At 37.6% G+C, this 21,467-nt stretch overlaps 3 protein-coding genes and 1 long non-coding RNA gene across 13 annotated transcripts; 2 read left to right on the top strand and 2 right to left on the bottom strand.

Moving 5' to 3' along the window:
• The first annotated feature begins 356 nt into the window (after positions 1–356).
• On the top strand, positions 357–3,485 carry LOC133711016 (phragmoplastin DRP1A-like). 4 transcript variants are annotated; one of them, XR_009847020.1, is made up of 5 exons: positions 357–866; positions 2,099–2,199; positions 2,586–2,636; positions 2,989–3,068; positions 3,224–3,480. XR_009847020.1 is itself a non-coding variant. In XM_062137175.1 (5 exons), the coding sequence occupies exons 2-5, from the start codon at positions 2,154–2,156 to the stop codon at positions 3,244–3,246; spliced, it is 228 nt and encodes a 75-aa protein (XP_061993159.1). In that variant the 5' UTR covers positions 357–866; positions 2,099–2,153; the 3' UTR covers positions 3,247–3,485. The 4 variants fall into 4 exon arrangements, 2 of the variants coding, with proteins under 2 accessions (XP_061993159.1, XP_061993158.1); XR_009847019.1 differs by having other exon boundaries at positions 3,217–3,470; XM_062137175.1 differs by having other exon boundaries at positions 2,989–3,096; positions 3,224–3,485.
• A 2,929-nt stretch (positions 3,486–6,414) lies between these two features.
• Positions 6,415–9,206, top strand: LOC133713141 (uncharacterized). 4 transcript variants are annotated; one of them, XR_009847809.1, is made up of 7 exons: positions 6,415–6,569; positions 7,721–7,790; positions 7,905–8,044; positions 8,145–8,405; positions 8,530–8,598; positions 8,690–8,727; positions 8,822–9,206. It is a non-coding gene; the product is annotated as an uncharacterized LOC133713141 (long non-coding RNA). The 4 variants fall into 4 exon arrangements; XR_009847811.1 differs by lacking the exon at positions 6,415–6,569 and having other exon boundaries at positions 6,615–7,790; positions 8,145–8,220; positions 8,305–8,405; XR_009847808.1 differs by lacking the exon at positions 6,415–6,569 and having other exon boundaries at positions 6,615–7,790.
• A 528-nt stretch (positions 9,207–9,734) lies between these two features.
• LOC133710322 (disease resistance protein RGA2-like) lies at positions 9,735–14,281 on the bottom strand. 4 transcript variants are annotated; one of them, XR_009846599.1, is made up of 5 exons: positions 12,325–14,281; positions 12,166–12,227; positions 11,323–11,478; positions 11,125–11,191; positions 9,735–10,327 (listed from the first exon to the last, which is right to left on the bottom strand). XR_009846599.1 is itself a non-coding variant. In XM_062136363.1 (3 exons), exons 1-2 carry the CDS (start codon positions 14,279–14,281, stop codon positions 12,214–12,216), a joined length of 1,971 nt encoding a protein of 656 aa, XP_061992347.1. In that variant the 3' UTR covers positions 11,690–11,941; positions 12,166–12,213. The 4 variants fall into 4 exon arrangements, 1 of the variants encoding a protein (XP_061992347.1); XR_009846600.1 differs by having other exon boundaries at positions 9,735–10,319; XR_009846601.1 differs by having other exon boundaries at positions 12,170–12,227.
• A 43-nt stretch (positions 14,282–14,324) lies between these two features.
• LOC133710323 (putative disease resistance protein RGA3) lies at positions 14,325–17,833 on the bottom strand. Its single transcript, XM_062136364.1, has 2 exons — positions 16,563–17,833; positions 14,325–14,795 (listed from the first exon to the last, which is right to left on the bottom strand). The coding sequence occupies exons 1-2, from the start codon at positions 17,697–17,699 to the stop codon at positions 14,325–14,327; spliced, it is 1,608 nt and encodes a 535-aa protein (XP_061992348.1). The 5' UTR covers positions 17,700–17,833.
• Between the last annotated feature and the right edge of the window lie 3,634 nt (positions 17,834–21,467).

The raw sequence follows: 21,467 nt of genomic DNA, 5'->3' as shown, positions 1-21,467 counted from the left end.
ATACTTATCCCACTTACCCCAGCAATAGATTTTTGTTCTTCACTACAAGAAATCTGGGCTTTTACCGCCTAAAATTTACGGCGTGCATACATGTGTGCCGTAAAAATTAGTCATTTACGGCGTGCAATTAATGCATGCCGTAAATGTAGTGTTACATAGAGTTATTTACGGCGTGCTTTAAAAGTGCGCCGTAAATAAGATCCTGTCATGAGTTATTTACGGCTTGCATTGGTAGCACGCCATAAATGTAGTATTATGTAGAGGTATTTACGGCATTCTTTGGTTGCATGCCGTAAATGAGGATGAGGTATTTAGTGCGTGCATTAGTTGTGCGCCGCAAATGGAGGTGGTATCAAACTGTGTTGCCCGCTCAATTTTTTTCGCCAAACTTAAACTTCCCACCTTTTTTTCTTTTGTTCTGTGAAAGGAAATAAAGGTGCTCATCGAAAACGAAACCTCTCTCCTCTCAGACGCCCAACACGGCTCTCTCGCGAAATTTCCCTCTTCCAATTGCTATTCCAATTCTCTTTTTGGGTTTTTGATTTTCATAATTTTCTACTGGTTATTGAGCAGCTCAGGTCTAAGTTTTCAAATACTCTCGAACATCCCCACACCTCCTTTCTCTATTTCTGTCTAGCCGACTCATCACCGTCACAATCCCCATAGCAGATCTACCTTTTCCGAATCGTGAACGTTTTCTCAGATCCACGCGATTTGACTCCCACCCCGTTCGTAGCTCCCTCCGTCACCGCTCACTGGTCAACAAAATCCAAAGAGCTTGCACAGCTCTCGGTGACCACGGCGAAGCTAGCGCATTACCGACTCTTTGGGACTCGCTTCCCTCCATCGCTGCCGTTGGTGGCCAGGTCAGCTCCCGATTCATTCCTCCACCTTCTCTTTTCTCTCTGATTGATCCAGGTATTCGGACTCTGCTTTGGTCAGCTGTATAACCTATTTCTTAGTAGATGCTGTGTGAATGCTTTGCTTGATTGAAGTCTGTTGCATAATTTGCTTAGCGATGAAGATAGAGAGTATGATTATTGTGTTAAGCAGAAGCATTGAAATAGCTTTCAAGCTATCAGCAATCCTAGCATAGTCAGTTTTACAGAGTGTACTATGAGCTGCTTCCTCTACCTTTGGTATGTTAGCGGTGGGGAAAGGATAAATATTGGTGTCCAATTTACTTTTACAGCTTGGGTTCTGATGGGTTATTTCTATGCTGCAAGACATACTTTAGTAAGATTTGGAAGCAAGCCTTGCTGCTCATCAGTTGTTTGATAGGTCAATTATTTACCTGTAGTAACAGAAAGCAGGGAACGATTTCCTGTTGGAAGACTGAATAGGTTCTTCTTCAGAATGATATATGGTTTTTTATATAATTAAACTTGGCTTGTTAGTTTCTGGGTTTTAGGATTGCAATTTTTTGTATAATCAGATGGCTTGTTTTCAAAAATAGATCCATTTTGAGCGAAAGACAAGAAGCCTTTCCAAAGCAAAAGTGTAGTGATCAATGTTAGATATAAGAGGCATAATTTCTGAAAGAATTTGAAATGAATCAAATTTTTAGAATGAGAAGGCTTGTTTTTAAATTTGGGTCCATCAGAAGCCTTCCAAAGTAAAAGTTTAGTGATTGATGTTAGATATAAGAGTTGCATGCTCGTCTACTTTGAATCTGTGATATTGACTTAGTAAGGTATAGACTATAGAGTCCATATTACTTAATAGCTTAATGTCACCTCCCAAGTTCATATTAAGCCTCTGGGTGGTCCATTACTCTATTTAATCGCACATCTTTATTTGTTTGATTATTTGTCACTGAGTTGTACGAAGCGTCCAAGCTAAGCTCAAGCTCAGTCATGGAAACAAGCCAAGCTGAGCTTATTCTTTTTCTGATTTTGCTCGTTTGGATTTAATTTGCTATGTTTCAATTCTATTTAAATTTTATTGGTATCCATATCAGTAAGGTTTCCATATTACACTTTCAAAGTATATCTCAAGGAATAATAAAATGAAAATCAGTAGCTTGATTAATCTTTTTTGTTTACTTGTTTATTTTCTTCACACGACTAACATGCCAATATTGATTATGTATGTACAGCTGCTGTAAGAAAGGAAATTTCAGACTAGACAGATCGTGAAACTGGCCGCAGCAAATGATCTCCAGTGTTCCAATTCATCTTAGCATATATTCTCCTAATGGTAAGATAATGGGTACTTGATTTGTTTGCTTGTACTTATTTTGCATCCGGCACTTTGGGAATTGGAATGAGAAAGAATGTGTGGAGGTATTCATAGACTGTTAACATAGTAATTTGTCTTGGATTTGACAATCTTGTTTCAAATGTCATTTACAATCTTAGGAAAATCTACTCAAGTTTTGCATATTATCACATTTCTTAAAATGATAAACAGATAAGATGGAAGGCTTTTTCAGGATTTCCAAAACTAGTATAACTAGAACTAAAGTGTGCCACATTGTTGAATGAGTGACCTAGCCACGGATTGTGAGAGTAGTAGTGTTGTGATTACCACATTTTCTTCTTCTCTTCTACTGACATAACAAATTTATGTTTGATTCCTGGCAGTTATCAACTTGACACATCTTGACCTTCCTGGGCTTACAAAAGTTGCTGTTGGTAAGTATCAAGGCTCATTTTTTTACATATATTTCTTTGTCGTTGTATCTGCCTGTGGAAAAGTGTAAAGAAGCCCAAGGGATATGATGGAAAAAGGAATGGTAGAACATAATGCATATCTAGTATTAACACATTCCTAGGGATCCTTGTACATATTAATTTTTACTGAATTCTATTAATCGTATATATGTGTAGTGTGACTCTTAACAATCTTGAGGTAAAGAGTCCACTGATAGTCTTTAGTGTTCATTAAGAAAATAAAGTAAGCAATGTTTGTTTGGAAAGTCCTATTAGTTAATTACCTTATGTTTTTACTTGGTGAATGACATCCTCTGTATGATATTTTTAATAGGATCAATGAGGTCTTTTGCTATACTAGATGAATCGATCACTGGTACATTCAAACAATTGATACCTTGGACAAAAGAAGAGGTCAGTATGTGCAATCTTAGTGTGATATGTAAGTGATCAAATTCAAAAGTTTGTACACCTTGCAACTAAAAGCTTCAGTTCATTTATATATGATTGAAGTGATGATTTAAACTTTTAAAGTATGTTGATAGAAGCTGTTTGTTTCTAGTTGATAGGTTGGATGAAAGCTCAATGCTAGCTATTAGTTGAGTGACGAGAATAAAAGCTCAGCAGAGAAGGGAAGGACATGGAAACAGAAGCATATTGAAAGGAAACCAAAGGCAGTTATAGTATAACAATGAACTTGCTTAAATTCCTCTGTTGTAGTTAGGTAACTTCAAATATGTTTAGGGTTTAGGGATATGACTTTAATTGATTGATGTAATGAGTTTTACTAATACATTTACAGTTGTTACTTTATAAATGAAATTAATTACAATGAGGGTAATATGAGTATGATATTTGAGGAAAAAGGAAATTTTTTTTTTTGTTTGAACATACCTCATTTACGGCGGGCAGTGTGTGCCTTAACTAGGAGTTTAGCCACTCTTTTACGGCGTGCTGTGTACGCCTTTAATATGAGGACTTTTACGGCGTGCAATGTGGGTAGTAAATGACCTAAATGATGGTTGTGGAACTACTTTTATGGCGTGTTACTTATTCTTTTATGACGCATTTTTGCATGCCGTAAAAGACCCATGGTCTTTTACGGCGCGAGCTTTTACAGCGTGTTTTTGTGCGCCGTAAATAGGCTTTTACGGCGCACATGGTGGGCCGTAAAAGACCAGTTTTGGTGTAGTGTTCCTACTAACCCAATTTAAATTGAAATGACAATTTCGCCCTTAATTTAATTAATATATTACATCATGCCACTAGGTACAGTGAGGTACACCGACCTCTCTCTCTCTCCTCTCTCTCTCTCTCTGCGCCATGGCGGCTCTGAAATCAGAAGCCCACCACCGCCGGACCTTCACTGCGTGCCGACCCCGATTGGATCAGAACACGATCCCAGCTTTACTGCGTTCAGAGCTAATCAGCGGGAAGCACGGCGACCGGATCTTCCAGCCGGAACTCGAACTCTCCTCCAGAAAGCTCCAAATCTGGACCTTCCGTTGATTCTTTGCCGGAGACGAAGGGTCTGAAGACCGGATCCCTCTGCAATTTTTTTTTTCCGTCTGAGATCGACCGCTTCTTCCTTTTTTTTTTGGACGATGTCGTTTTTTTTTTTTGGACAACGTTTTTTTTTTTTTTTAATAGATAAAATAGGGCAGAAGGCCTATAATCAAAGAAAAAAGAAAAAAAAATTGTTTTATTTAGGGGTAATAGACGTCTATTGCCCCCTAATAGACGTGCAATAGACGTCTATTGGGGGGTAATAGACGTTTTGAATTGATGTAATCTCAAAGTTTTATTTGTTTAAATTTAGGAAGATTAGTTCCCATTCCGGTGACCGAAAGTTCTATTGGGGGCAATAGACTATGCCCCTCTATTGGGGGGCAATAAACATTTCCGGTGAGGTTTTCAGAAAAGTCTGTTGGGTGGCGGCCAGTGGCTGGTGACCGGAATCCGGTGAAAGTTGGCCGGATTCCAGCTGCCGGTGACGGGGCTCCGGTGAAGTCCCTTATGGTTTCTCTCTCTCTCTCTAAGTAACAAAGGTGAGGATAAAATGGTATTAAAAAAAAAAAAAACAAAGAAAAAAATCTTAATGGGTTTAGCAATGCCCATATCTATAATTGATAAAAAAAAAAAAAAACAAATAAAAATTGCCCAAATAATGAAAACTAAGGTGGTTGGTGCATCATTTTAATTAATTTAGACTCAGCAATGCCCATCTGGCTTATCAAGTTCTTTTGTAGACAAAGTTGGAATCTTAAGAGACATTTACCCTCCAGTTATCACATAAAGCAAATATTTCTGGTTAGATATGTACCCCTTGCATCGTGTAATGATCAAACAACTCCCTCTGTGTGGGTGTGTTTCGAAGAACATCCAAAAAGTTGGTCAAATGTGTTTAAAGGGTCAAACTTTTGGGCTGTTTTTGCAAATTTTGGTTTCTGTGTTGAAAACCCAGTTGGGGTAAATTGATAAAATTAGCACTGCATTGATAAAAATAGCTTATCTGGTAGGAAAGTTGTATTACTTTCTCTTATCGATCATTTAGAGGTTCCACTACGACAACTGACTGAATGTGATTAAGTTATCAACTCACTCAGCTACATGCATTGATTATGTCGGATATATAACGATGTTTGATCGTCTTTGCAGGCAGCAGCAGCAATGTGCGTCGGAATAGGCAGCTTCTCTGACCCTATGGAAGCACAGGGGCTTGCACACTTTCTTGGTTTGTGGCACACATGCTTATACCGTTCTTTATAGGGTGCCTAAATGTTGTTATGCAAACATTATTGACATATTGAATGTTTAAATATATGATTTACAGAACACATGCTCTTCATGGGGAGTACAAATTAAGTTTCTGGTTGAAAATGAGGTATGCTTGCATCGAGTACTTTTTTGCTTCCAGTTAAGTTTTTTTCTGATGCACCAGTCATTACGAAATGCAAGTGTTGTTTGTGTTTATCATGAATTATAATTAGGTTTACTCATGAGAGTATGTTCATGGCAATATCACAGCCTTTGTTCATGGAAAGGCCTGACTTGATTCGAAGGCCCAAAGGCTATTCCAACATGTGCTATAATTAGCTTCAGTTCTGAAGTTTGATAAGAAGGAGAGGTCTATGCAATGTTTAATTAATAGTGAAACAGTAAACTTATTCAATGAGTAATATATCGTGTTTCTCTAGCTGAGTTAGTTTGTTGCTTTTAGTTGTTTCTTCTGTCTCTTCACACTCTTTCACTTAGGATTGCAATGCGACAGACGTTCTTGGTGCGTTGTTTGTATCTCTCTGTTTGATTAGTGTACGTGGAAGAACATGTTTTGAACCTGGAATCTGACAAGGATGAAATGTATGAACTCAAGAATTGGTTTGGAATTTCCCACTGAGAACAATGCGTTTATATAGTGAGGGAAGTTTTGAACTTGGAGTCTGTTAACAAATGTGATGTAATTTTGAAAATTCAATATGGGCAGTGCTTAATTAAACTGTGTGATTTGTGTTGAAGATTTTTAATTTGTTGTTCTGTGGCTTATTTGGGGATTTGTAAAATATCGGTGGTCTTGAGCCATATGCTTGGGGAAAGACAATTGTTGTGGTACTGGAATGACGAAGCACAGAATATTTGTAGGCGTTTTAATCGATTTCTCATACAGATGCTAATTATGTTCACTGCCTAGCACAAAGAGTATAGTTATATATTTCTTGATTTTAACTTTTATAATTTCTGTGCAGTTCCAAACATTTGGGCTTGATTTGGAGAAATACTCATGGACCCAGAGTTTGCAGGAGGTTAATGTAATGATTCCAGTGCCTGCTGGAACTAAATCAAGGGATATTGTATAATATTTATGAGGCAAAGAACCGTCTGAAGTTTGGACTGAAGAGTCAGCCTCTTATAATTGATGTAAGTCTGCTGGTTTATTATTCATATCATTACTATGCCATAACACAAACAACTAGATGTAATATGAAAGCATAGAGTTAACTTCATGGTAAAATTTTAAGAGGCAGAATGGAAGATTTAGTCTGCCATATAACAAATCTGCATTGTCGATGCTGTAATTTGTCTGTTTTGGTCTGTTATTGAGAATTTTCATTTCCTCAGCTGAATGCCGATTTACTAAGGCCTGGGACATCTGCATTTGCAGAATGGTAGATTCTCAATTCAATTAATCTTTGATTTCAACCATGTGTGTGATTTTTCTTTTCTTTTGTAGACTTTTTTTCTTTAAGCTCAGGAATACATTTATTTTAATTGCATTGATTGAATCTTTTTCCCTGAAAATAGTATGTCTGTCAGTTTGAGTGGATGATGCACCGATTCTTTTGATAATACAAAATTCAATTATATATTCAAACTTTTGGTTACTGAGTGTGTTTAAGTTACAGAATGTAACATAGATGTTGTATAGATAGATTGATAAGAAGTATTGACTTGCAAGTGTATCTTCATAGGATATTGGATTTGAAGTAAATGTAAAATTTTTAACTTGAAACTTTGCTCTTACATGATAAAATCAAATTCTGAATATAAGAACAAAAAGGTAAGCACACCGATATTGTGATTTTTGTTGAGATGTACTCTACCGACATCAGATTCAATAAAAACTTGATGGGACTCTCTGGTTTGTCTGTTAAGAGTAGATATTGTTGGTAACATATATGGTCGTTGGGGAGTGTACTATGTCCAATTCTGACTTTGTTGGATAATCAAGTCTGCACGATCTCATGCAATGTCATCATTTATTTTGCAGTTTATTGACATATGGGTCTCAGTTTTATTAATTGCTGCTGTTCCAACTTGGCTTATTGTTTCTAATTGCTGGTGTTTGTAAGAGGGGTGTTATTTTGAAAATAGGTTCCTTATTTTGAAAACAGGCTTTCTTATTCTTTCAAGTGCAAAACCTTGGTGATATTTTCATTCAATTTCTGGTCTGAACCAAAACTTAGCAACTAGCTTTCATTGTCTAACAATGGCATTTAGTTCTAACAACAAAACTATGAACTGGGTTTGTTTGCATTTGCTTCTTCTACCGATATTCTCGGCAAATGCAGTTCACTGTGGCACACTGGTCAAGTCTCTTTCATGATTCGATGGTGAACTTCCTTTCAAGCTCTCCACTAGGTAAGTGTAATTTTGTAAGATGGGTTTCTTTGGAGTCATAAGATTTAGGTTTTTGGGTTGCTTGCATTTACCTAATTACTTAGCTTCTCATCTTACAATTACATTTACTTTCAGAAGACATACGACTGTTAACGGATCAGAGATGTTTTACTACTTTATTGAGTCAAAGGGAGACTCCAAAGTAGACCCTTTGTTGCTTTGATACGGTAAAGGCCGTGGTTATTCTGCTTTCAGTGGCCTCATTTATTAAAATGGTACTGTCTTTTTCATCCTAACGGACAAAATTCACATACGAGTAACTGTAATTGCTGAGGAAGAAAAAAAGAAATGACTCCTGGTTTAAATTTTGTACAGGTCCTTTGGATTTCAACTTTACAGAGTATGATGGAGGTATACCAAAAACTTTTACTACCCATACTCATGGACAAGGGTTGGTATCTTCCCACTTTCGTTAAGCTTCTGTTTTATTGATCTTAGTTTTCTGACAAAATTGATATTTGTAGCAAATTTTCAGAATGTAAGTACATTGTTTATAGATGACCTGTTGCCACTGGTTTCTTCTATGCAATTGATGCAAAAGAATATGCTACCTCCGATACAAAAACAGCATCACAGGTTTACGCCTTTTTCCAATCAGTAATGCTTCGTATTCTCAAAAACCATACACTTAAGATCCTAAAATCAAAGAAAAATGCAGACATAGTTATTCATCATGTGGTTTCTTTTGGTTGTAATGCAGTGGTCTCAAGCTTCAAATTATTTGTTGGGGCTGATTCGTATGCCATTGTCGTTAAACATATTATAGTTGGTACAAACTTACTAAACAATTAACATTCAGATCAAATTAATCAAGCAACATTAATTGGGATCTTGAATTTAATGGTGATTAATTGTTTCAGGTAATGATGCCGGAGCATCACCACGCCTCAATCTCAAGGTAAAGTGACTATCTTTTATTTCAAACATTGACGCATCATGATTTTCTTTTCAACATAGTTTCCTCTCCTCTATTCCTAACTTCCTACCTGTAGTCCTATTAAATCATGTCAATCTGAGATTTCTAATGAGCAATTTGCAAAAGCATTCAATCCTTCACTCCACTTGAGAAAGATGCAATGACATGAAGAAAGATGCAGCAGACATGAAGAAATCAACTGGACACATCAGAGGAGTCAATGTAAAATAGTTGGTTCTAAGTTCTAACTACAACCATAGAACACTTTTGCTAAGCCTAACCATTTTTTTGCAATATGTATGTATCTGGTTAACATACCAGATTTTGGAATCTATAGAAGATATTTTGGTTACTTGTATAAAGTTTCGAATGTTCGTATTTGCTGTAGTTAAACATATAACATACCCGCGACATAGCATGGGGTTGATTTCTAGTGTTGTTTATTGTTCAACAAAGTAATGTTTGTTAATTCACATAAGATCATGTTCCATCTACCACCTATACTAGCTAGATGTCAATATAGATGGTCATGATGAGCAGAGGTTCGATCCCTGTAATTAGAAGGCGGAACAGCCGGACAAAGCTCGTTGATTCCCACCTCATATTCTCAGTTCCTATTTCCAGCAAGGTCCTATATGTTCAAGTTCCAGATTTGAAGGGTCTAATAAATTTTGCTGCATAAAAAGAAGGATTTACAGTCATTGGGAGTTACCATTGTTTTTAAGGATTAGCTCTTCTGGTATCCTCAAATATATTTTCCTTTGTTTTAAGGTATTAAGGTGGCTATTTATCGGTTCATGTTACAGGGTTACCCTCTTTGTGATATGGTCAGTTCTATGTTGCTTCAGTGTAGATTCTATTTCTTTGTTATTTGAGAGATGGTCAAGATTGGCAGACGTAGAAACTGATGGCCTCTACTGTCTAGCAATCCAAGTACAAAATCATCCTTTAAATCCAATTTGAGAGCCACTGGCATTTATGAGAAGCAGTTATTCTACTAGAGCCTCAAGATCAGAACCAGTGCACTAGTCATATTGATCATTGATTCCTTTAAATCTAATGTGCTGCTAGCAGCCTTGTACAGTATTAGCATACATATTTAGAATGTTTTCACTTGGTTCTGATTGATGTCAGACGACTCAGACTAATCCCTACATAATTCATGGTACAGAGCAAAAACTTCCTAAAAGCAAAGGCAAATGGTGAAATACCAGATTACACAAGGAGGCAATGTTGTTCCCTCCAAAGCTTCTAACAATACTTGAGTTGCTCCAAACCAAGGCCATAGTATCAAATTGACCAGGGCACCCGTTTATCGCTCCATTCAGGATAACTGGAGCTCTCATAGGCCAAGGACCAAGAGATTGCATGAATGAGAATTCTGACAGAAGGTTCCACAAGGCCACAAATGCTACAAGACTTTTGTTTCACAGAGTGGAGCTTATCCAAACTGTTGAGGGAAGCTTGTTCTCAAACCGGCCAAAGTTGCAACCCTTTCCCAAGAGCCGAATTAACCGATTTGAAAACTGTGGTAGGCACCAGAGATCATGAACTGGGTGCTCCAATTCCTTCATCTTTGGACCTAAAAATTTGATGTAACAGAAGAGAGGAGTCAGAATACTGGGTTTCATATGAGATAAATGAACGGTGTCATTGTGTAAGGTGTGAATTTACATAATATTGTTGTACTACAAAGTGCAACAATGAAGTCTTCCACATTGCGTAATGCTATTGAGAATAATAAATGGAACAATTAACTACTGAAAGGGGAGAAAAAAAGAAAAAAACAGAAGATGTTGAATTAAACTTCAGAAACAAAAATTGCAGCTTCAAAACAATGACTGATAATGATAGCTGACCGAAACTGGTCTTCTCGCTTGTAATGTTTGATTTGCTCAACTTAAATGGCAACATTTCTTCATTACTTTAAACCATGCATTTGAATTTCAACACAGTTTGCATGATCTTTAGATTATTTGTACTGGAAATCTGGAATTGATGCTAGATGTAATTATTTATGACAGACTATGGTTCTATTTGCAGGTTAGGAAAGTAAGGAAACTAAAAATGCTGCAGGTTTGCAACAATTCCATACTATTACTTAGAATCAATATTTCATAACTTTAAACAAGGGTAAGTACCACATATCCAGGGAGAAGGAACTATTTCAAAAAATTAGTTAGGATTGAAAATAAACCAGTTGCATACAAGTGAAGCACAGAAATACTGAAATCAAGAATAGTTATATTCTCAATTCTGGTAACTGCTCATTTGTTATGATTAGATGGAAGTGTACTGTATTAGGATTGAACTCATGGTTACCATTATCTTCAATGAAATGAATAAATTACCATGCAAAGGTAAAGAGAACTAAACTACCTGTACCAGGTCTGTGTCCATCGCACATCATCAGTTGTTCTTCCATTTTGAGTACGATAAAGTGTGCCTGTGAAGAGTTGAAAATTATTACAGAACAATGGTAATTACCAGCCATCGGGAAAAAATATAGCAAGTTAATCGATCTTATATTAGTCTAAACCTGGAAGGGAAGAGAAGGTAGTGATCTGAAGAGCTTACATTAGGAATTGTTGTACTTCATAACTTGAATGAAAGTAATCCGCAAAAATGGAATATTCTCACACCTCAAGGCAATGTTTCCCCTGAAACTTGGACCGACGAATATCCTGTTCTGCTAGATTAGTGAGGATTCTCATAGCTTTAATTATTGCAGACCTGAGTTCAATTTTCAAAAAGAGATTTAGTTTAGTGCTGAGGAAAAAAAGAAATGAGACAAGGATAAACAAGTTTGCTTCATTTCAAAAATGCTTCAAACTGATTTTCCACAACAGGCAATGGCACAAAAACTATGTTGAATTGTTTTGTTGGAATGAAAAAAAAAACAAAAAACAGAGAGAGAGAGAGAGCAACACATAAGATGTGGAGGTGATAGGGATCTCAAAAGTTTACAGTTGACTTCAAATGGAGATCTACACAACTAGGATATGAATGTAGCATTTGGCATATCTACAAATTATTGGAATACAACTAATCTAGTACAACTGGGACACCCCTCAGCATAATATTGCATATATAGGTGGTAAAAGCCACAAATTTCCAGCTGCATTATTAATTTGGTGAGGTCCTTAATAGATTCAGCAGCAACTAGTCTCTAACATTGATGTTGGACCATATCGATCTGTATCCTCCATGACAGAATAAAATTTGTATGATTAGATCAAATGATTATCTGGTGCACTATGTTTAGTCAAAATGAGCAAATTATAAACCATACAGTACAGGGGAAAAGTAATTGAACCATTAAATGAAAGAATAAAACTGTGTGTGTAAGAAGAAGAGACTTAAATTAAGGAGAAAATTCAGGCAACTGGGATTGAAATTTATTGATGGTATGGTACGCACCTACGTTATTCTCTTGATATGTGACAAACCATTGGGCATTGCATAGCTTCAATAATACCGGACTGAGTTAAGAAAGAAAGATGAAAAATGAGACATAACAATCAATATGAGTTGTTAAATGGAAAAGGATAAATAGCGTTTGATAAAAAAGTTGCATACTGTTGATATGTGGGATATGAGCAATCTTGGGCCATTCAGGGCCTGTGTCCTTGGTGCAATTTTCCTTGAGGAGGGGACATCCCGTAACATCGAGCATCTTCAATTTGGTGAGGCGTTGCATAGCTTGGAGTGTAGGTAGATTCTTGAGATTCTCACAAGACCGAATACACAGATTCTCAAGAGATGTGAGATTTCCCAACCACTCAGGAAGAGCCTCCACTCCGCTGAACTCAACTATCCACAAAGTGTTTAGACAAGTCAAGTGCTGAATTTGCTGGGGCAGAGACTTGAGCTTAGGCCACCCTCTCAAGGTTAACCTTTCAAGTTGTGAATGTGGTGGAAGCTGAAACTCAGGGAAGGAATGGAGCTCCTCCCAGAACCCGCCAATAAACAGTTTCTTCAATCGGGTGAGGCAGTGAAACCCTGTCGGCAGATATTTTAATTTCCCACAATCCCCTATTATCAACTCACGGAGACATGGGAAGCCCTGTAAATCTGCTGGAACAATAGATTGTAGATTATTGCAATTGCATATACACAACTCCAAAAGTAGAAGACTTGACGCCGTCATTGAAATGGATGTCAATTCCTCACAATTAAGAACAATCAATCTGCGGAGGACGCCTGATGGGACTGAAATGGATGGTGCTAGACAAGAGCAACCGGATATATCCAATTGCTCAAGAGAGAGGAGCCCGCTTAGTGGTAGACTTGATAATCCCGTACACCTTGCAATCGACAGTTGACGGAGAGATGATGGCATTTGCTGTGTGATGGGAAATATTGATGTTAGATTAGGACAATCTTGAAGCTTCAGAGAGGTGCAGCGTAGGAGGAGCCCACTTGGTAGGCTTGATAATCGATCACACTCTGCAATCTCCAACTCTAGAGATGCAATGCCCCCCTGTGTGGTTGGAAGTGATGTTAGATTAGGACAGCCCCAAATCTTCAATTTTTGAATAGAGGTGCAGCAATCGGGCCCAATCAGTAGGCTTGACAATCCATTACAATCCCCTATGATCAATTCACGGAGAGAAGCAATGCCCTGTGTGATCCGAACCGACTCTAGGCTGGGACAAACCGTTATACTCATATGCTCAACAAGAGGGAACGAGTCTAGCCCATCAGCTCCCACACGTTTTAGGTTTTCCATCTCGTTAATCTCGACATGTTTAAGATTAGGTAGCTGACCCAGTGCTGGAACTCCTTCACAATTGGGGCAGTCGGATAATTTAATCTTCTTCAAGTTGTTGAGACACATCACCCATGACGGAAATCTGGCACCCCTGAATCCTTTAATCTGCAGCCTTTGCAAATTAGTATTTGGTCGGAGGCCTTCTAGTACATGTTCCTCATTAATGCTGCTGCTTGTGCTACTCTCCGACCCTTCCTCATTGTTGCCGTCTCTTGTCCATTTAAATTTTAGCCCGCATACATTTCTCTTCTCCTCCAATTTTGCCTTCTTCGCTTCGTCTTCACTCTTCACATGTTCTAGATTCTTAATAATTAGTTGGCCTTTCAATTGCTTCAGGCCACCTAACTCTCCAATTCCAGGTCCCATCTCCTTGCCCACACTGAAGTAAGGTCGTAATGTTCTAAGATTGGACAATTGCCCCAATATCCCAGCTGGAATCTCAATTTCCTCATCAAAATAAACATGTCTCAAGTTGATCAAGTTTTTCATTTCCTGCGGCAACTTTACGAGATATGTACCCTGCATTCTCAGTGTTTGAAGGTTATAGAGCTTGCCAATAGATTTTGGGAGTGCCTTGATTCTTGTGTTGGAAATGTTTAGATACCTCAAATGCTTCAACTTGCCAATTGAATTCGGCAACTCCTCTATACCCGCCTCTTCTAAATCTAAGACATGTAAAGCTCTCAACTTTAGGAAAATGGTTTTGGGGACTTGATCACTCATAAATAGAGAGCGCAACCTTGCAATACTCAACTCTGACATTCTTTCTAGTGTTGAAGTAGAAACTCGTGAAACATGTCGAATCTCAGGTACGTGTATCGTGATCCTCTATCACATTATTTAAATCCTGCATCAAACTCTCACATTTGGAAACTTCTTTTGCAAGATCATGCACAAGATCGTGCATTTTGCAGTCCTCTATAATGTCATCGTCATCCTTGGTAGCATCTTGGAATAAGGAGTTTTGATATAAAATATTGAAATACTCATTACCTATATCCTCCATTTGTTGCATATGCTGACCAGGATAAGGATGGAGAAATCCCTGAGCCATCCATAGTTGGATCAACTTTTCTCTTTCAATTGTGAAATCTTCCGGGAACATTGAGCAATATGCAAAGCATTGTTTCAAAAGTGATGATTTCAAATTTTGAAAACTCAACTTTAAAACAGACATGATTCTTTCATCTCCTTCGGGTAATTCCCATATTCGACTTGCTTGAATTGACAACCATTCTTCTGTACTATTTTTAGTACGCATCATGCCTCCTAAAACCTGTAATTATATCAGTTAAAAATTTAGAAAATCCATTGATGTATGTATTGATTAACAAGGTGAAGTTGTGTGCTTTAAAGTAAAATAGTTAACTTCATGTACAGTACACAGCTAAAGAAAACACATCTTAAAAGTCTACCCACTAAATAAAAAAACTTGGAAAAGAAGGGGAAAATGACCGAAAAAGAAAAAAGAAGGGGAAAAGAAATGGAGAACACACTTCATGTCCCAGTAAAAGAAATCCACTCAAACCAATTTAATGACATCGCATAATTGGATTGCACTACATTTATATAAAACGCCATTTCTAATGGAAGCAAACCACCCAAACCTTTCCATTTTAGATTCAAAATTTCCAAGTCCCATCTCCACAAGTGGCTGGTTGGGCTATTCTAAAAACTGTTTGGGGAGGGCTTGGATTTAATAACCAATCCAACAGTTTTGATGTGAACACTCAATTGGTCAATTGAATTGACAAACATTGTTGAGATTTTTATTTTCAATGCAACTTTTCTTCTTCTTTCTAAACAAGGGCTATAAATAAATCAGAGCAAATTAATTACTTTGTTTTAATTTATCCCCACCCCACTACATTCATACCTATATCAGTGAAATCTATTAGATAATAGATAAAATGCGTATAGCATTTATTATATGTCTATACACGTATAATTCAGAAAAAAAAAAAAAAAACATATTTTTGTTATACTGTTCTTATTGATTGGGTAAATTGCAAGTATTTCAACATCAAACATACTATACACATAAAATACACCAATCCATATAATACAAAGGGAAAACAACCGGCAGCTGAAATAGAAAAAAATCATTGATTCTTATCCCATGAATCAACGTTCTGCACTTTTTTGATTTGCAGTACTCTTATATTCGAAGATATTTCAAACTTCTCTAATGAGTTTTAATCATAAAATTTATTGCAACTTTCCATCATGTTTTTTCTATAGTAAATTATAATGTAGATATGATATTTTGGCAACTAAAATTTAAAGGTAGATATTAATGGGGACATAATGGTAAACTAAATTTTAGTTTAAGTTGAAATATGTGTTTTGCGAAATTTCGATAATTAAATAAGCAAAGTTCAATTTTGAAATATCATTGTACCAGGATTTAATTAGAAAGTAGGATGGATTGATGGAATGAGCAAATGGTAGGTTACACTCTACTAGACTAATTAAAGTTAAGACTTAATTGTGACACTTCTGGTTCTATAAAAAACATAGTCAGTAAAAAAAGGGATGTGTATAGCATGCGAAAAATACGTATGTGGATATTTTATCAAATAGTTCGTTAAAAAGTTTGGCAAAATATTTTTAATTAATTAAATAATTAATTTTTTAATTAAAATTATTAATTTATAGTCATTTTTGTTCAATAATATGTGTAAAATACGAAAAAAATGTAAAAGTCGTGTATAGTACGTGTATAATATTCTTGGTTTCAAAAGTATGAGAAATTTAACGAGTCCCTTTTAAAAATACGAAGTACGAAAGTATTTTTTTTATAAAAAAAGTAAGTATGTGTTTTATTCTCGTATAATACGAAAAATTACTAAAATAAATCATTGAGTGTTGTTCTTATTTTTGTAGCATATATTCTCTTTCTATCTGCTCTTATCACAAATTTGGCATAAGATAAGAATAAAACAAGGCTTGAGGGCAGCTGCACCAACCCTTCTTTAAAAAAATTAAAAAGAATAAAACAAGAAAAACTTGGAAAGGGAAGTCTGGTTATACTTGTACATACCTTTGCCACTAACGGGACACCTCCACACTTCTTAGCAATTTCCTTTCCAATTCTCTCTCGGTCTGGATCATTGCCATATGAAAACAATGCTCTTTGCTTCAAGATGGACCAACATTCGTCATTTGATAGTTTGTCCAATTCACACCGAGTAAGTGTTTCTGAAATTGATGCCACCTTGGCACTGCGAGTAGTGATGATGATGTTGCTTCCCGGAGCAGAATTGAGCTTTGACAAACAACTTCTCAAACTCTCCCATTTTATACTATCTTCATTCCAAACATCATCTAGGATAAGAACATATCTCTTCCCTTGTAGCTCTTCTTGAAGAGATTTAAGCAATGCATCTTGATTTGTCATCATTCCTGCCTTATCCCTCTTTAGAGATTCTAACATCTGGTTTAAAATCGTATTCACTTCAAAAATGTTAGATACACACACCCATATTTTTTTGTCGAAGTGTGTATCTATGGCAGGTTTATGGTACACTGATTTAGCCAAAGTCGTCTTTCCCAATCCCGGCATTCCCACAATGGCCATAACTGAAAGATTGATCTGCTGATTGGTGGAGTTGGTCAAGCTCTCAACAATGTTTGACACAACACCCTCCCTTCCAATGACCTTTTCATCCGGCTCAAAGAATGAGTCGGTTTGATTTCTGTCCGGCCGTACACCTTGCGGAGTTGCATCTATTCTTCTTTCAATTAATCCAATGAGAGATGCATCACTCTTGAGATCCAAAAGTGATGCATTGATATGCTTTATCCTATTTGCCATTTTATGGCGAAATATAATGGGATTGGATGCAGAAAGAAAGTTGAGTACCTTCCTCTTCATGTGGTTTTGCAGTTCAACCTTACGTCGGAGAACTTCATAGTTGCATTCATCCAGCACATTGTCTGCATCATCAGCTACGCCTTTGAGTTTCTTCACCCATCCTTCCACTACCTTGCCTCGATCCAGAGCTTGTGGTTTCTCCGCCGCATCATTCAAGATGTTCTGGATTAGTGATAACGACTCGCCTAGCTTCTTCAGATCTCCTTTGAACCCCCATGCAAGACTGATTTGCTCATTGACAAGTGAAGACACCTTCTTCAGCACACCCTCAGCACCAAAAGTAAGCAGAAATTCAGCTGCCATATTTGATAACAATTAGTTAAGTGATAGATTTTCTAATCATTGGTCTCATGTGGATGTATGAACTCTCAATTTATACACAGATAGATGGTGTGAGAGTAATCATTAAATTCTTTGCTTGGCATATAAATGTAGAAAAGCTTGCGGCAATACTTTACTTGGCTCTAACATCGTCATATTCTATTTCTAAAAGCACACGCATTCGCATTTGTACATAATCAGTTTAAGAAAGAATAATACTTAAAAAGAAAGAACATAGAAAGAGAGAATATATAATACTTGGATTGAGAATAAGGCAATTAGAGGCATCCTTTATATTCTTGGCTTGAGGATAATCTCATGTACCACACACACCTGGGAATATTGATCTCCTTCAAAGAATAAGCTTTTTTTCTCATGACAGATGAAGCAAAAATAATTGAAAGTGCAGAGAATAATTTATGTAATTTTGACAATCTGCCATGGAAAAAGATTACCACAGGTCATGATTTATTGAGTTTCATTTTTTGATCATCATCAGTTGGCAACATCAGATTTTGTTTACTACATTTCTCTTTCAACGGGATCCTTCGACTCCAATTAATTGACATTAATCAGGTTACACATAATCATTTACGTACATTTTTCTTTTCAAAATTGATGCTCTATTCCCTGCTACCAAATTAATTTTATCCATTTTTAAAAGGGTAATGGTACCTCAAGCAGTCAAGCAGCAAACTAGCACTCGTAAATTTTTCACACTTTAGTCTCTTCTGTGTATTTTAACTTTTAACGTTCAAGCAGCAAACTAGCACAGGTGAATGGGTTAAAGAAGAAATGATCATGGTACGTTCAAAACTAATGTTAATTCTGGACGAGTGAAGATCCAAATAGCTACCTATCTTGTAATCTAGTCTTGGAAAGAAAGAGAATTTATTTTGCTTTTTCTTTTTCTATGGCATCCGGCCACTTGATTCCAACTCACTTTAAGCACCATATACCATGAAAGTAAACGACATGCCCCAATTACAGGGCCAAGGCTCACAAGCACTCGAATATCTCTCAGTTTTGTGTCCATGCAATATTTATTTTTTCTCATCCAAGAAGCTAAAATAAGCTATGGGTACAGAAAACCAGTGAATGGAACAGAACTGTGAACATAGTAATGAGATAAAGGTAGAGAAATCTGCAGAGTAAATCAGTTTTTCACATTTTCATTAAGCTTGTGAACTTGATTGCAGTCTAATATCTTCTTATTGATCAAGGAGAAAATGGAAAAGATCTGTTCTGAAGGCATAGACTTGAGTTTGGGCTACTTCTATTACAATCATCGTCATTGAAGAAACATCAGAGTACGGGGGTCGTCTAGGGTACCTTGATGTATGCCATACCCTCATTTTTTTTTTTTTTAAATAAATTAATGTAGTGGAAACCAATTGAACCGGTTAACAGGTTACTCGCTTAAATTTTGACATGTGTCATTTTTAAATGTCCATAAACTAGTAAATAGGTTGTAGGTGGAGTAATTACTACAATTAGAACAAAAATTATCCTTTTTACATCAATTGTTGTAGTTTGTGGTAAATTGCGTCGACTGAAAGTAATTTACAACTTCAACGATGGAAATTATGCAACGGAGAACTTCATTACACCAATGAGAACATACGTGTTTTTAGTCAAAATATAATGGTTTACCGCCTATATGATAACACATTGTGGTTGGGGATTAAGAGAGAGAGTTCTGATTCGGCAGGAAGAGGAGGACATCTTCGTCTTCCAATTCAAGGATAGGGAGGTGAAGAATCGGGTTCTTTCTGGAGGCCCATGGTTCTACAACAACTCCATGCTGCTACTAGCAGATTATGATGGTATTTCGGCTCTCGACGAGGTACCGCTGCACTCTCTTGAGGTTTGGGTGACGGTGAGAGGCTTGCTTATAGCTATGCGCAACGAGAAGGCGCTGACGATGATTAGTCATGCTCTGGGGACTTTCGTTCGGATTGACCAGGGGGCTGTGCAGAGGAAAGACACGGTTCAGAGGATCCTTGTGATCCAGGATGTGTGCCGGCAGATATGGGCACAGCGACAGTTTGCGTTCTCGCCGATGGTTTCGGTGTGGGTGGAGCTCTAGTACGAGAAGTGCCATGGGCTTTGCAAGGCGTGTGGATTCTTTGGGCATGGCGGTGGGCTTTGTGATAAGCGACTGGAGGCGGAGGCGTCGCTGGAGGTGCCGGATGCTGTGGAGTCGGGTTGTGCAGGGGTAGGGCTGGAATCTGTTTCCGGAGTGCAGGCTGCTGTGGCGGCAGTCGTGGAGATGGAGATGGTGCTGGCGGGATGTGGTTTGTCATCGGAGGCGACTGCCATGGCGTTGGTGGTGGTGGATGGCCCCGGTGTCGACAGCTGCAACAATTGCAGCGTTGGCTGCTCCGGAAAACGCAGGAAACCCTAATTATGAATTAGGGTTGACCGCAAGGTTTGGACTGGGCCTCGTGGCAGACAAGGAGGGATCTGCTGGGCTTTTTGCTGGGCCTGGATCTGCTGGAAAATGACCAAAGTTGGCTTTAGGAGTGAAAAAGAAGAGTTTCAAGCCAGGTTTGGCATTTATACCTCCGGAATTTCAGTTTGGTGAGTTGGTGGAGGTCCCGATCTCGAGTGTGCCAGCTCCAAAGAAGTGGGGTCGTCCTTCTAGACGCCGAATTAAAACTCTTGAAGCAAAATGTGATACTGAAAATGTGGATTTAAGCTCCAACTTGGATGGGAAGGAGTTGCTTATTGTTTAGTTATTTTGGTAAGGGTTTTAAACCTGTGTGAGTGTGGTTAAGTTTCTAGGAGCCTTTCTATGACGTTTCTAGTTCCTTGCTTGTACCACAATTGCGTGATTGGCAAGTGAGGACTAGTTGAATGATTCTTTCTGTAGGAGGCGAAGCTTTGTCATGCTTGGATAGGCTTGCTTAATTGTGAGCTTCCCATTGATGTTAATTAGTTTGCTTTAGCTTGGATAGGTTTTACCAGATTTTCTTGCCGGAATTCTTATGTAAGTTTTGTAAGCTATGGCCATTTGGCTGTTGATTTTTGAATAACAATCAACTTCTATTCAAAAAAAAAAAAAAAAAAACACATTGTGGTAACATTTGTAAATTAGTTCAAAAAACAGTAATAACAAGTTGTACGTGAATTAGTTACTACATCTAGAACAAAGATTATCTATTTTTACATTAATTGTTGTGGTTGTCGTAAAATGCATGTAAAAAATTTCATTTTAGCCAAACTTGACAACTTTCATTTGAGCCAAGTTTCGTAAAGAATTGCTAGGGTTATCGTAGGTTCTCTGTGACAAACCTTTTTCATCTTTGATCTTCAGATCATGGCCACTGCTAGCCTTGTTCTCCGTTCTAATGGCTCTGCTCGAGTGTCTTTAGGCTTGGCAGGGACGGCGGCTCTGCAGGACGACCATCACTACATGGTGGGTTGTCTTCTTGGACCTAAAGCTCGGTTTCCGAGGTTCAAAAACACAATTCCTTCTATATGGCGCATCAGATCGAGTCTTACAGTCCAAGACGCCGGTGACCGCTTCTTGTTCCAATTTGTTCGAGAGGTGGATCGTAATCGTGCTCTCCACAGTGGCCCTTGGTTCTATATGAACACCATGCTCTTGTTAGGTGAATATGATTGGATCAGTTCTGTGGAGGCAATCCCTCTGTAGGGTGTGGAGACATGGGTGGCAGTAAGAGGTTTGCCGGTAGCCCTCCGAAACAAGACTGCCCTAACTCTCATCGGATCTGTGATTGGGCA

This window comes from Rosa rugosa, chromosome 5 (genome assembly GCF_958449725.1).
Source record: "Rosa rugosa chromosome 5, drRosRugo1.1, whole genome shotgun sequence".
Taxonomy (NCBI): Eukaryota; Viridiplantae; Streptophyta; class Magnoliopsida; order Rosales; family Rosaceae; genus Rosa; species Rosa rugosa.
Note: the sequence above shows the minus strand (reverse complement) of the source record. Positions and strands in the feature narration are given on the sequence as shown.

Coding starts and splice junctions, on each gene's coding strand:
- LOC133711016 (XM_062137174.1), top strand. CDS start 2,154: ATGATCTCCAGTGTTCCAATTCATCTTAGCATATATTCTCCTAATG. Junction 2,200..2,585: donor TAGCATATATTCTCCTAATG/GTAAGATAATGG, acceptor GATTCCTGGCAG/TTATCAACTTGACACATCTT. Junction 2,637..2,988: donor GCTTACAAAAGTTGCTGTTG/GTAAGTATCAAG, acceptor TATTTTTAATAG/GATCAATGAGGTCTTTTGCT.
- LOC133710322 (XM_062136363.1), bottom strand. CDS start 14,281: ATGTCAGAGTTGAGTATTGCAAGGTTGCGCTCTCTATTTATGAGTGAT.
- LOC133710323 (XM_062136364.1), bottom strand. CDS start 17,699: ATGGCAGCTGAATTTCTGCTTACTTTTGGTGCTGAGGGTGTGCTGAAG. Junction 14,796..16,562: donor GTGTCCCGTTAGTGGCAAAG/GTATGTACAAGT, acceptor ATATAATTACAG/GTTTTAGGAGGCATGATGCG.